Source organism: Echeneis naucrates, chromosome 3, assembly GCF_900963305.1.
Source record: "Echeneis naucrates chromosome 3, fEcheNa1.1, whole genome shotgun sequence".
Taxonomy (NCBI): domain Eukaryota; kingdom Metazoa; phylum Chordata; class Actinopteri; order Carangiformes; family Echeneidae; genus Echeneis; species Echeneis naucrates.
The window spans coordinates 2,285,614-2,300,940 of record NC_042513.1 but is presented as its reverse complement, the minus strand read 5'-3'; the positions used below and the strand labels follow the sequence as shown (position 1 = coordinate 2,300,940).

General features: G+C 38.9%; 1 protein-coding gene across 2 annotated transcripts; it reads right to left on the bottom strand.

The window, feature by feature from the left end:
* Positions 1 to 71: 71 nt before the first annotated feature.
* dbndd1 (dysbindin domain containing 1) lies at positions 72 to 14,966 on the bottom strand. 2 transcript variants are annotated; one of them, XM_029498827.1, is made up of 5 exons: positions 14,912 to 14,966; positions 14,688 to 14,814; positions 11,785 to 11,928; positions 8,122 to 8,256; positions 72 to 1,386 (listed from the first exon to the last, which is right to left on the bottom strand). In XM_029498827.1, the coding sequence occupies exons 2-5, from the start codon at positions 14,716 to 14,718 to the stop codon at positions 1,232 to 1,234; spliced, it is 465 nt and encodes a 154-aa protein (XP_029354687.1). In that variant the 5' UTR covers positions 14,719 to 14,814; positions 14,912 to 14,966; the 3' UTR covers positions 72 to 1,231. The 2 variants fall into 2 exon arrangements, with proteins under 2 accessions (XP_029354687.1, XP_029354686.1); XM_029498826.1 differs by lacking the exon at positions 14,912 to 14,966 and having other exon boundaries at positions 14,688 to 14,825.
* Positions 14,967 to 15,327: the final 361 nt, after the last annotated feature.

Sequence of the window (15,327 nt, the reverse complement as noted above, 5' to 3'; positions counted from 1 at the left end):
CATTCAGGCTTTTTCAAGGCATTTATTACTTTTTCTACCTTCCCAGTGTCACTTTTGATTCATTGTGTCACAGCATTTAGAATTATTGGCACTCCTGGTATAGACAAGCTTAACTAAAGATAAATAAATCAAGAAATCAGCCATTTCCTCCGCTTAGAAAGATGAGAAATATTGCATCATATCTTAAATTCATCTTATAAAAGATGATTACAAAATTGTTGGCACTTGTATTTTTTGGCATTCACAGAAGTTCACCATACTGGTGCAATTCTACCTTCATATCTAACTGCTCCTAGTATCATCCATCGAGGCAACAGAATGTCTCTTGATGTAATTTGACTACCAGTTTTGGATTACCATCCTCAGTTAGATTAGCAGCAAGGATTATGGAAGCCATTACTTTCATGAGCAAAATAGAAAAAGGTTAATCTAAACAAACAAACAAACAAAAAAAGTAACAGGACTAAAAAATTCCAAGCTGCTACTTGGTCTGTTTATCTTTTTAGTCATCTGCACCAAATGCCAATAATTCTCGAGGGCACTGCAAATACAGTTCAGTGAGAGGAGTGCAATGTTCTTATTCAGGCATTAAAATAACTGAACACACTTTTAATTGAGATGGAGAAGGTCTAATAGCCCAACTGAAACCTACTGTTAACCTATAAGTCACCTTGTTTACAGGCAACAGAAAACCCTGCCAACATTTTCAGGCTGCACACAAAGTACCAGCCAGGGTGTGATATTTTATTTGAACAAAGATAATTCATTCATGTTTTGGCTCATCTCGGAATATGAGTGTGTGAACACCGTATGGAAGCTCTGGCCTCCTGCTGTGGACACACTCTTAGTGCCAATCTCAATATTCAGCCACTGTCTCCCACCCTGAGAGGCTGTAAAGGATGGAGGTCATGTTAGTCTGCTGACCTCGTACCCTGTGTCATCATCAGAAACAAAATTCAAACTTTTGAATGTGAGAGACAAAGAAAGAGAGCAAAAGGAGAGGTGGAGAGTGTGTAAAGCACATCTCAACACCTTTAGTTAGAATACAGAGCACAGTGTCCAGAGTTCAAACTGAACTCATCTGTTCAGCACCATGGAACATTATGTGAGAGGATGGTGGTAAATGGGTGGGGGTGGGGGACCTCTTAGTCCGATTTGTGTTTCCATTCTGGCTGTGTCTGTCTGGCTCTGGGTTTTCTTTCTCTGCGGTCCGCCTGTTTGACATCCAACATCATGGTTGCTTCGGCCTTTCCAGCTTCATTAGGGGCTCTGTGGTGTCTGAGTCGCTGTGGTGTTTTCTCTCTCGTGGGGATTCAACTTTACTGCAGCGCGTCCATGAGGGGGAGCGCATGTACCCACCTCTGGGCAACACGGTCTGCTGGGAACCTGGAATACAAACACACAACTGGTTACCACCAGGAACCTGAGGTCTTGGCAGACAAAAATACAGCTGCAGTGATTATTAAAACACAAACAGACAGATCTGTCATGACAAATGTCATATTTCACACTGCTCGACCTTGAAAAAATAGAATTGCCTTCATGCTCATGGCATCTGCATACAGCGCTCCACACCTGCCAGCCTCCAGAGCTCAGCTGTTAAAACGCAACAGAGCCCTTTGTGATATACAGCTGCTGCTGGTTTTTTCTCCCAACTGTTTAAAGCCTGTAGTTCATGGAGCATGACCTCAGACATGCATACAGTACAGGCCAAAGTTTGGACACACTTTCTCATTCAAATGAATAGGAAAGTGTTTCCAAACTTTTGGCCTGTACTGTATATACCAGCCATTCCGAGACAGGCTTCAGATTGTTTCTTCAAGATTAGCAACATCACACCAATTCCATTTTAAAGCATTCGTATTAAATGCCAAATTTAGACAATGGTCAGCTAAGATGAACAAAAGAGAAAACATTAGACTTCTTCTTATTTTCCTTTTGCGTTTACTATGATTATATACATAAAATACTAACCCATTACTGACAAAAAATTGTCTCTTTGCCAATCAAAAATTTGGCCATTTAAATTAAATGCAATTTAATTTGTTATTTAAATTGTGGGCACAAAGTAATCCTGGTCAATGCCCACATTACACCACTTGGTGGTGATGTCCAACCTAGCAGGAGGAGAGCAAGACAGCAGAAGGAATGACTGATGGGAGAGATGACAACTCACTCTGCCCATTTCAGAGAGCTGTTGGATAGTTATACTCTTCTAGCTTATATGACTCCCCAAACCCACACCAACACCCTCACACACACATTGGAAACTGAGAGACAAAAGGAGGGGTGGAGAGAAAATATTGATCTTTCAGGATTGATGGCCTCTCTGCTGGATCTTAAAAAGCAGGACAACAACCTCCTCAGCAACATGCTGCTGGTTGTGTTTATAGTTTTATCAATACTGCGTTCACATACTTTAAATGTATCTGTGTAATATAATCTTTTTTCACTTTATTGTTTGCATAGCTCAAAAGGCGGTTCACTTGAATTCAGCAAAATCATTGACGCAGTGAAGGATGCTTGCACACATGACAGGCAAATTAATTACATGCCTTCTTAATCGATTTTCCTTTTCTTCTTTCGCCTTCTTTTTGTCCCTTGCTCTCTTGCTGTCACATTCACATACTACCCTAATCTATGTATTGTGCTGTTTTCCTTCTGTGCACCTGGCTAGCAGCCATTAGTCAGCATGTTGCTACATAATTGAGACACTAGGTTTCTAATACAAAAAAACCTGTGAAGGAATGTGAAAACAACTGCGGTAGAAAACCAAATTCGACTTTATATGAACACATGTACAGACAACAACCATGGATCTCCCTTCCAGATCTTTTAAGAGAAACACTCCATTCACAGGCTAATCTTGGCACAATTCAACCAGCGCTGTTGAACTGGGGAAAGTATTTTTAAAAGATGGCTATCATGAAAAACCTGGACCTAGATAAGCAAGTTGGCATTACTGTTGACCTTCTACATTCATAGATGAGCTATTAAAAATGGTATTGTGCTACTAAAGGATGAATCACCTCAAAGACAGAAACCTGCTGCACTGCCTGGATAAAACCTCAACAAATACTGTGATATCACTGCAGGTGTCGGGAAATCGGAAACATCTGCTTTGACATCACTGATTAGGCCTGTTGTATTTTTGCCAGTGTCTATCTCATGCTGTATTTTTCTTTGTAAGGATATCGGCTTGTGTTGCCAGGGGATATTCTTTCATTCTGCTCCCCCACTAATCCCAAACTCAAATTGTATCTACTGTAACCAATCGATATATCAGTATATAATTGGATGAGAGTGGCATGGTGTAACAGTATGTCTGACAGGGGACCTCGCGGTTTGTAATGCCCCTGTTAAATTTCCTTTGTATTCCTGATAATAGTAACAGCCTACAGTCTTGGCATTGTGTGATGATGATAATGGCAACTAACGGCTGACAGTTAGCAGTTGTCTCCAACAAAGACAGACTGCTCCTATGTTGTTGTGATGACTGTTTGAAGGACTTTGGAATCTGGGGGATACAAGCCTGGTCCGAGTAAAACTATTTAATATAAATAAAATCACAATCAAAGGAAACTTACAATACTAATAAATTATTTTTGTTAAAAAAGCTTAGTAACCGTTGAATAATAAATTACATGGCCAAAGGTCTATCCTTGACCAGGATCAAAGACTTACTGTGTTACAAATTACATAAAAGATACTATCAGTACAGATAAATCAGTTCACATAGATAATCACTCTGAATGGCAACATAATCATAATTAGTAATTAATCTGTCTGACTTGTTGCCCCTGTGATTGGCTTTATAGCTGCATGTTTACCTTAGATACTGTGTAAGTATTAAATATGAAATATGAGAATAACACAAATATGTTCACCTTACAACTATTAAATAAAGGTAAAATTACTGACAAAATTATATTCTGTATTACAAGACTTTTACTATTAGACATAGTGGCCATTTAAAGCTCAACTGATGTGTTTAATGTAACATGCAAGAGGCATATGTTACATATGGTAACTTGGATTATGATGAGTGTTTAAATGGCTTTTGAAGGACCTCGTTTCCAGTGAATGTGAATTATTCAGAAACCTACATTTAGCATGAACTCAGTTACTCATCGCTTGCTTCTCTACTCTCCCTTCCGCTCCTCACTGTACTTCCTTTAACCTCTGCCACGGCTCCTGTTTGCCTTCCACTAAACTGCTGAGCCTTCAGCAGTTTCTCATTGAGCCCAAAGCTCACACAGCACAACTCCAACTGCTTAACACACACTTAAAATGCAAACTAGTTAGTACTAGTACTACTAATTAGTAAAACATGCTTCTCTTCTTAACAAAGTGGATTTACTGATATGACAACAAATCAACCAGCTATATCTTTAACAGTGTTAGGCAGATTACTTCAAAACTGTAATGCATTATTTATTACTTGTTACTGTCATTTCAAAGTAATTCATTACATTATAGTATTTGAATTGTAAGGGATTATACTACTTATTACTTAAGTACTTTAAATTACTCTCACCAAAATAACTGGAAGTATGGATTTGGCATTCTAAATTTAGCTCATTACACATCCAGTGGAAGGTAATGTGGAATCTGATTGAGATAGACTTAAGGCTAAAAATTGTATAATATGATAACAATATAATAGCCACAGTCATTTAAAATTACTGGTGCTATTTCTGGAAGTGGACAGATCTTTAGGTTTCGCACACAAAATGCATTTAACTACGATATTCCTCACGTCCTTATTTCTGACGAACTGAAAGTAATGGGCATGTGTCTTTCTGGGGAACATACTGTCCAATGTTGCATCTGCTGCTGCACTCATCTCTTTTGTTCTGTATAGAAGATGAGAAGGGAAGTGAAACATTTTCTCCTCTGCTGATCTCGCTGTGTTTTTGTATAAAAAAAACAAAAACACTTCAATCCGGGTTAAAATGCATTGTGACAGACATTATTGACATTCGTACTGAGTAAAATGTTATCAACTTTCTTTTGTAATGCCTTACATTACCGCGTTACAGCAAAAAGAAATGTATTACAGTAATTAATTACTTTAGTAACACGTTACTCCCAACACTGTTCATTAAACTGGCTTTGTCACAGTTAACTTTACGATTCACTATTGCAGTTGTGAAAAAAACAAAAAAAAAAAAACATCTTGCACAAAGTTACATGGCTAAAGAATGATGAAGGATTTTGGGAATACAAAAGGAAAAACAAAACCAAACAAAAAGCAAAACAGCTGGTTTTCACTGCTGAAACTTGTGCAATGCTGTTAAATCTCATAAATTATGCAAACACACACACACTCAGTTTGCACACTACAGTTCTATCCAAAAAGTCTCAGTTATCGCAAAAGTCTAAAAGCCATCCTTGCACCTCCATTTATCTGGAATTGTTACCCTTTGTCTGTAAAAGGCTTATCTGCGGCAGATGTGGAGAGAGAGGATGAGGAGGAGGGATAAAGGCAAACTAAGAGGCAGAGTCTGAGGATGAGGAGGATTGTGTCTGTGGTGTGTGTGAGACACAATTAAGTGAAGACGTGAGAGATTTTTCAAAAGCAAGTTGAAAAAATTCACAGCGCAAGGGTTATATCTTATTCCAAGAGGTTAAAGAAATGTCTGCCATGTTGATGGATCTATTTTTATTCATAATTTCTGTGGGTAAAAATAGATGAGTGAATGCCACAGTGTTCACTGTTATGGACAATAATGATAAGTAATGATAAATAATGATAATTGATTTTATTATCCTTTAACAGTAACCAGCCTGACAAATCACCTGCATGTATTTAATTGAAGACATTATTATTTTATTTTATATATTATTTTATATTTGCGAGCGCAAACAAGCAGTATCTGTGTGGCCTCTTGTTTTCTATCAAGCCTGAGATTCAGGTCTCCCAGGGTTACAACAATCATTTTTAAATATTTCTTTGTTCCACGAGCAATAAATGTGCTTCATTTGCAGTAAAGCTTGACTGCTCATTGCTCAGCAGCAATTAATTATGGTGTTAATGAACAGATACCTCTTTTATATTCGATTATCTGCTGTAAACATGCAATTGATATAAAATTTAGCTTTGTATGTTGTGTTTATATGCCTTACTGTAAATCAGATTTCTCCTTTGGGGACAATCAATTTATATCTGGACTAAAAAAAAAAAACAACAGCCAGACGACACTGGTAATTGTTATCCATCATGTTTAATTCTGTTGCTGTGAGCCACCTAATTTTGCACCGTTGGTAAAGTAAATCTATAATGGGAATTATCTGGGTAACCAAAGGTTTGTCTAACACTAACACTGTTAGTTACATTAGCCCAGTAGCAGCGAGACTCCCACCTGAGTTTAACATAAGCAGGAAGTATTTTACCTGAGTACTGCAGAGCCAAGGGAGCAGAAGATTTTATGAAGAAGCTAATAGAATTGTTCTTAAATGAGATGTAGCTCTGCACTAAGTGCTGTTATAACATGTTGAATTCAATTGGCGGTGGAGATGAAGACAGCAGTGTTCAGTGCAGATGGCCCACTGGGACCATAACTCACACTAACAAGCTGTGCCATGATAAGGAACGCTAGCAATACAAAGGGAGGAGAAGGGAGGGGGTGAAGGATATTATTGAACACAGAAGAGATCAGAGTGAAAGCGACATGTACAATGAAGATGAGGAAATCCCCATTTTATGAAGTTCTAGATGACTGTGTTTAAAGAGAATGACAAGAATGTATGAACTGTTTTTTTTTTTTTTTTTTTTTTTTTTTTCCCCAGAGCTTCAGTGGAGTCAAACATGTTCCATTTCTGCATTAGAGATTTTCACCATCTGAAAGACCAGAATGATGAATATCTGTTTTTTAGATCAATATTCTTATTAAGATATCATTTACTTTCAGGTAAACAAAGTACAATTAGACCTCCAGTCTAAAATAATTTGACATTTACAAATCCATGCACAAACATGCAATATGTGTGTAATGTGTCTTTTTTTAAATAGTCCTTCAATCTGCGATAAAAATTGAGTTAGACATTGTCATATTTGTGTCAGAAATCCTTCAAATGTTGAGCTGCCACAAAATCCTGTGCGCATGCTGCGAGGAAGGAGAGTCTAAGGAGGAGAGTGTTCACTGTCTGCATAAAGGATGACGCTAACGGATCATAAATAAAACATGGTTAGGATTTTGTGCTTTCTTTTGTAAATTCAGTCACACACAGCGAGTCCAGCGGAAATGCTGGGACACACGCTGAATTAAAATGAAAAAAGCTTCACCTCACCTCAAAGTCCAGGGCTCTATTCTAGTCCCCATCTATTTTCTCCTTTATACATTTTAAATTTCACTTATAATTAAGAAAGAAAACTTAAAATAATCCAATTGATTTTTAAAGTCAAAGCTATAGAAAGGAAACACATTTTCATGCACTGATCTTGCTACAGAATGTTCATGTATAGACCCTAAAACACTTGTTTGTCTCACACATCTACTTGCTTTATGCCTCTAGATACAGAGTAATTTTTTATCTTGATGTGCCTGAGTGAACTGTCACCTATTCAGTATGCATATGTGCATGATGTCAGCAGAGTGTGGATCATTAATCTGAAAAATACGGGACTATTTTCAACACACCTTGCTTCCTTTCACTCTTGTTATCATCATGAAATAAATTTCTAATTTTAATACAACTGTTCCTCATAAGAATTGTGGCAGAATTAGACAACTTGAAAAAACTATTTAATGACCCCTTTCAATTTAAAGGCTTGTTGTCCACATTACTTTGAAGAAGTGTTGATTTCTAATAATTATGTCTTACCAAGCCTTTTAAGACTCTGCTGGGTCATAATGATATGAAAGACCTGCTCTTTAACTGACACATCCACACAAGCAAGGAGGTTGGAAAACTACAATGTAAGCGAGACAGTTAATTGGATCTGTCAACAACACCGTAACAACACATTGAAAATGTTCATCTATTGATACACAAAGTTCACATCTTTGTGACTTCAAGCTTGAACCGACTGTAATAGTCCAGATTCAGACACTCACTAAATCTACATAGCATGCACTGACTTCAGCACAAACTACATCAGTTCATAGGAAGCCTTACCTGCTGGGAACTCGTGGTTTTCCTCATCTGAGTCAGCAAAGACTTCAGCCAGCTCCTGGTCAGACATATCAGTCAACTCAGTCAGATCCAGAAGGTCAAAGTGCACCTCTAAAGAAGATACACTGCTCAATGGTTCTACAACACACAGAGATAGAAAACACATTGTTTTCTAACGTATGTAGGGACGTTTAGAGATTCACATGATCCACTCACTGCTGCTGACACTGCAGAAAAAAAGTTTGTCTTCAAAAGAAGTGGGGGATAAACTGCCATTATCGCAAATAAAGAGCACTTCAAACCAGTTTGTTATGCTGCTCTTGATTTTCCAGCATGTACATGATCAGATCAATAACCTGCTCTCGTTGGTACAATTACAAAATCAATTCCTACAAAGGTCTTTTTCACTCCGTTGTCCACCTTTATTTGCATATTTAACGTAAAGCTTTGAAATATTTCACAGTAAATTTTCTGGAATCTGCCTCTGAACTACAGGCAGTGACTGAAGAGTCATAACATAAAAAACAGCAGACAGGAAAATAACTGCTTCTATGAGGGGTTGTGACCTACCAACCCCCAACTCCTCAGCAGGCAGGGCTCTACTGCTGCACTTAATAAGGTCAATATCCCATTTACTCTGCATTAACATGTCAGAGTCAGCATTTCAATCAGGTTGCCACCAAAGCTGAATTTTAATGTGATGTATGTAAAGTGTAATTTATTCAAAAACCAGCAGAAGTCCAAGAACATCTGCTTGTCCCAACATCTCCAGATTTAGGAACCAATTATGTGTAATAGAGCTTAACTAGTTGGATAGTCATTTGGATTGCAGTGGACGTCATGAATGAATCAAACATTTTACTGGGTGTTTGTGGATGAGGATTTGTGAGAAGAAAAAAGCAACGATGGGCAGATGATCAAAACACTCAAAACTGGTATAATCCCACATCCCATATTATACCATACCATATCTGTTTCTAATGCTGTTGAGCGCAACACTTCAGGCTGAAGAAGGCCATTTCCTTCTGTACTGCTCTGCCCTTTGGCTGCTGATACTTTTCATTTCAGCGGTCTGCATTTGTCCTCATAGTTTACCACCACAGGGTGTGTCAACGCTTTATGAGATATTTACAGTCTTCCAACTAAATATTTTATTATTTCATGTGTGCATTGCATGTCTGTAACCATCACCACCCCCCCCAGAAGCTAGTTTGTAATGACTATGTGAGGCAGGGAGGGCAGCGCTACACCTCAGTGAATACAGGGGGGGAACAAAGGACAGACAAGATGCAGAAGGATGAACTGGGGAAGGGAAGGGAATGAAAGAAGAGCTCAGTCCAGGCATTATTCATCAGTTCTTCATGATGTGACCCAAAACGAGCTGGCAAGTGGTGGCAGATATGAGCGAGACCATCACCAGGGCCCAGAGTGTGGTCAGGGGCCCAGGCTGCCCAGGCTGCCCAGGCCTGCCACCCTGTGTGTGGGAGCACACATCCACGTTGGAGTTTGAAGAGGGGAAAGGTCTCTCTTGCAAAATGACATTACCTGACTAAAGAACAATCAATGAATGCATTAGACATTTAGTTTTAAAGTTTCCATCCTTACTCAACACCAAATATAATTAAACAGCAGCAGTAGAAATCAGGAAAACCAGGAGTCAACATTTTTCAATGATAGCTGATCATGTTTTTTAATCAATTGACTAAGAATAATATTCCATCTGCTTTCTATCAATTGAATTTTACATCAAAAGTTAAATATAAAGCTTTCACATCTTTTTATGTTTTTGGAAATATATTTTTATTTTCCCCAAATGGTGCATGGTGCTTACTTCAAGCTATCAGTCTTTCACCACCTTTTCAGGAGGAGTGAAGAAATGCAAGGCCATGAAACAGACAGGATGGAAAATGTGGACGAGATGAGACAAGATGAAGGTAGGATGATGGCAGAAGAGGAGAGATTAAGCTATGAAGGAGGGGAAGTGAGGAAAGAACAGATGAAGAGGAAAATATTTTTTGCATAATTTTCTGCCATTTCTTTTGAACTGCTTGGACGGTTGTTCCCATTCTGCTGTGCTTTTTTTTTTTCAACCATCTCTCCCCATCTCCTTTTTCCTCTCCCACACCCTTTCTCCTTGAATAATTGATCAGTACGCTTTCTTTTCCCAGGCAGGCACACTGAAACAACTGCCTACCTCAGAAAAGCCAATCAGGGGAGCTCTGAGACACAGAGCAAGGAGAACTGACAAGAGAGCACTAATACTGAGGAAAAAAACAAAGATTTTGAATGCAAAGCTTATGAATGATGGAAGAGATGCGGGTGTGTATCCTGATCCATGCAATCTCTTCTTGACACATCTTTCTTCTGTCAGCATGTCCTTAATCTCACAGCTCATTTTCATGTCTTTCATGTTTGCTTTCATATGTGACCTTAAAAAAAATATATTTATTTGTATGTCCCCTCCTCAAGAACTTTTAATGTTCGGTATGAGCTAGTAAAGATAAATGCAAATCTTTTCCTTTTGACAACTCTGCAGTAGTCAATGCTGAATCTCCAAATAAGCAACATGCACCCAAACACAACAACAAAATGCAATTCCTCTACTCAGTAGATTTATATGGGTTTGTATATTTTTGTACATCTAATTGTGATTCATTTGCTACAAACTCAGAGAAAACCTTTTCATTTTTGGGATATTAAGATGTGTGCCTTTGTAGGTTGTTTGCTTTGGGCCTAAAAATAAATGTTGCAGATGACTTGGGTATAACTCTGGCTCCCCTTCTGAATTTCTTACTGTGGCAGCACACCTGAATTTGCTTCTGCATGATTCGGCATGAAGCAACGTGGGCTCTTTGAAGAAAATCTTATTGAAATGTAAAAGAAGGTGTTTACATTGTTTCATTTGATGCTTGACCCCTGACAATATTGTGTTGACACAGAAGGAGGAAGAGGATTGATACCAATGTTTCTGGATGGAATTTTAAAGTGCTTTGTACATTTCTGAAGCAGCAACACTGCCTTCACTATGGCGGTCTTGGCTTGTCTTTGACTCCCTCTCTAGGCACTTACTATTAGCTGACCTGTCACATGGCATGGCAAGTTAGTAAGGCACATTGAATCGCAGAGACACAGACATTAGCCTCTGGATGAGCTGTCTCCCTGAAAAAGTGTCCAGTTAGTGAAGCAGATAAAGGCTATCTTGTCACCAATGCAGCCCCAGTATCTGTCTTTGAGTTTCTGTGTTGTGTTCTCCGAGTGTGGCACGTGAAGGGAAGCCTCTGTATGGGACTGATGCACAAAGAGTTCTTTCAACCAAGGCTAAGTCCCAGTTGTCTTTGAGAATGTGTGACCAGAATACTTAAAATAGGCATCATTGAACAGGTTACAAGATCAGAAAAGATTAATCTGAACCCAACTGTGCATCAATTTTGTGTTAGTATGTTAGTATGTATTGTATATCAGTTCAGTGGTGAGTGTCACTGCGAAGATCCTCTTCAACAGAGGCAGGATATCCTCTGTCCTCCTTGTCTCCTTCTTTACTGAATATTCCCTTCCATTGATCAGTGATCTTACTCAAGGCATTTATACCCATAATTAGCAAGACCTTTTAACCACAAATGAATATTCATCACTGTTAATGTCCCCCTCTCTTTGCCCCTTTCTCACCTCTCTTCTCAGTGATGTGCAGCAGGCTAGCGGTGTGCCCTGGTAGGCCGCCCTCCTCCTCCCCTGCTGGGTGTTGGTATAGCTCCTTGGATAGGTCGCCTGAGCTTGAGGGCTTCAGCAGCTTCTGGATGTCTTTATTGGGCTCTAAGAGCAAACACACACTGACTGAGATCTAGATATTTTTTTTTTAAGAGAATGATCAGGGAGGCTTATTTCCTTTACTGGTTAATCTGCAAAAACAAAAATGACTTAGAGATTCCAAATAGTGAAAGAAGTCAATTTTTGCCCTTGAGTCATATTTAGTGGTTATCGACTTTGTTATTTTCTCCCACTCATTACCAAATCAAAACCTGAAATGACTTCCCTACTGTCCATTATATGTGAATGTCATCTATTGTTCCTCTTTCTCTCAAGTATAGATTTTTATTGGATTAGTTTAATAGGCTCTGGGCAGATGTCTAATTCAAGACTTACATTGATTACATGAAAGAAAATGTATTTGAGAGCCTGGAAGTGCTCTTCACTCAAGCCAACTGACAAAACATCTTAAACATAAATTCAAAATAGAACACCAAGTTCACACAGGCTATTAACACAGTCCGAAAATAGAAGGCACTTAAAATATCCCTTGAAATGCAGAAATATGCACAAACTCGAAATTGGTTAAACATGATCAAGGTTAAATGATCGTTTTTATGACATCTGAAAAACAACAAAAAGCAAAAAAAATAAAAAATAAAAATCCACAACTTTACCACAAATTGGTCACCTAATATTACCATTGTGCAATTTTATAGGCGAAAAATGTATTTAAAAAATTGTGGGTGGATGCAGGAACATGTAACTAAAATGACGGCACTATGAGTGTTTACAATAGCATGCCGTGTTTATAACAGTGTGGGAGTAGATCATGGCTTCCTGAGGAGCCCAGGCAGATGGCCTGTACTGTTTCTATTTGGAATATGTTCCTAGACAGTTGAATTTCTCATTTCAGATTAAAAACAAAAGTGCTTTAAGTCAAGGCCACGTCTGAATATTAAGGACTGTGATTTCATCATGCTGACGATCATTGCTGGACATTGATTGAGTTCCCAAGCGTGAAGCCAAACAAACTTAAAGGCAATACCTTTAGCTATGATGCTTTGATTAAATGTTTCTTTCAGCATTTAGACTGTCTACAATTTGCTTTGATTTCATTTTCCATAACCTTCCTCGGCAAACACTCCTTCAAGAGAAAATGCTCAGTTATTGTTCCTAACTTTCTATCATTCATCCCCCCATGCTTCATCCCTTTTTTGTGTGAAAATATAGAAGACAACATTATTGGACACACTGTAAGAGTTAAACCGGACTTTTTCTTTCTGCTTTTACTGAATGTGACATTGACTTAGTGACAGGATATTTGATGCCTTTACTTGCCTAATCATAATATAAGAATTGGTATGAAATCTATCTGTGAAGCCTCCAGTCTGTCTGTAGCTCTGGCAACAATAGAATAAATAGCATACAAGCAACTGAAAATATTATTTACATGTAAAAGGAGCACAAGTTTACACAGATGGCCTGATGCAGCCACCACCTGCTGAGCTGACTGCGACGAAGCCTGAGTAAATAATCAAAATATAAATTACTGCTGGTAAAGGACAGTCAGTGATCACACATACGTCCTTAACAGACTTTGACTTGAACTGTCAACTGAAATGGACAGATATACGGTGTGCTGTACATTTGCCAAGAGTTGAATCAAACTCATTCTCTTGTTTCAATAAATCAATCAGGTTTTGACTAAATAGTGCAGGCAGGAGAAATTAAAATGCTCTTTCAACACCCTTTTCACCAGGTCAAAAGGATTATTCTCTCTGTCTTTTATCCTTTATCCTTGTGTTTTTTGATGAATCCTTTAGCAGTAATAACTTACAGTAGGGTATTTTTATTTATATTTTTTGCTAGGTCTGAACAGTAGTGTCAACCATAATACAAAGTAGTCGGAATACAGAAGTCAGACTTTGGGACCCTTTTCTATGGTACATCATGGTAATGGTTTCCCTTAATTTAATCTCATCTTAATGGACAACTAATTTGTCACAGGTGGGTAATTCTGGCCATCAGCATCAAATACTGAAAATACTATGCAGATTAAGTGTACAAAATAGCTGAAGCAAACAAACACAAAATAGTAATAAAGCAAGATTTTAATAGATTTTAGATACAAACTATCCTACTGATTTGCCTCACTTTTACACCATTCTTTATTAATCAAAGTGAATATTATTATCAAATTTCATATAAGATAAGATACCTGACACACTCTGCCCACACTATATCAACAGATCAATTATCAACCCTGTTGGATGTTATGGTACAATAGTGTCACTGAAGCTTTGTGCAGTACTGCTACACAGCAGAGGCTTTTCTGGATGGCCTTTCACAAAAGCCATATGCATCCATTGTTGTACAATTTGTATTTCATCAGATCAGCTGTTGTGTGGTTGACTGATACTGTGTAGATGTAAAAAGACCTGTATAGGTAGCAAATAGATTAAATATGGAGCTTAGATGCAGAAATAAACCTTTCACAACTGAGTCCTAGAGGGAGCACCCGTGAACTACACCTCATGGTCATCAATAACTCTTGGCTAGACTTAAGATTAAATGGAGTGACATGACTCAAGAAAAGATCATATGACAAACATTCACGTTGGAATTGATGGCCCAAGCATTCAGAAAGTGCCCCTTATATTCCAAACACTATGCACATATCAAGAAGACACTTACATGAGGCAGGAAATCCACAGCACATGTCACTCAAAAGACAAAGAGACTGTACAACAATCATGCTATGCTCATACAATGTGACAAAGCTTGAGCACATGTAAAGAAAAGAATGGAAAAATGGCTCTTACCTGGGCTCCCTGCCCCTCCCTGCGCCTCCATGCAGCTTAGCAGAGAATGTCCTGCTGTTCACCACACCAGCATCGGGAAGTGAAGCAGACAAGGAGGGAAGGAGGGAGAGGCAAAGGGACGGAGTGCCTGTGTGTGTGCGTAAGAGAGAGAGGAGAGAGAGAGCAGGGGTCTGTAGATACGGCAAGACTTGAGCTCTCCAAAGACTCTGCTCCTCCTTTTTTACCCTCTGTTGTTCTAGATTTCCCAAACAGGTGATGTTCCTTTCCGGTCCTGCGGAGTCCACCTGCTCCAGTCTGCCATCAAAGCTGTCTGAGTGCTGCACTGTCTCACAGAATGCGCCCACAGCAAGGGGAGTCTGGGAACAGCGACATCACTTCACATATCTAAGCCACTTGGTTTAGTAAGCGCAGCGTTGTGACGCTTGGCTCGATATGTATAGAGTACAGAGAAAGTGAGATCCAGACCAACAGAGGGGGAGAAAAAAGGGAGAAAGGGAGGGAGGGTTGAACTGGCAGCCTGCCCAGACTGGGAGAGCGACAACAGGGAGTGCGGGAGGTGAATGGACCAGTGGAGGGGCTCTCTCTCTCTCTCTCACTCTCATTGTGTGTATGTGTGTATGCAAGACTGAAACATTTGTGC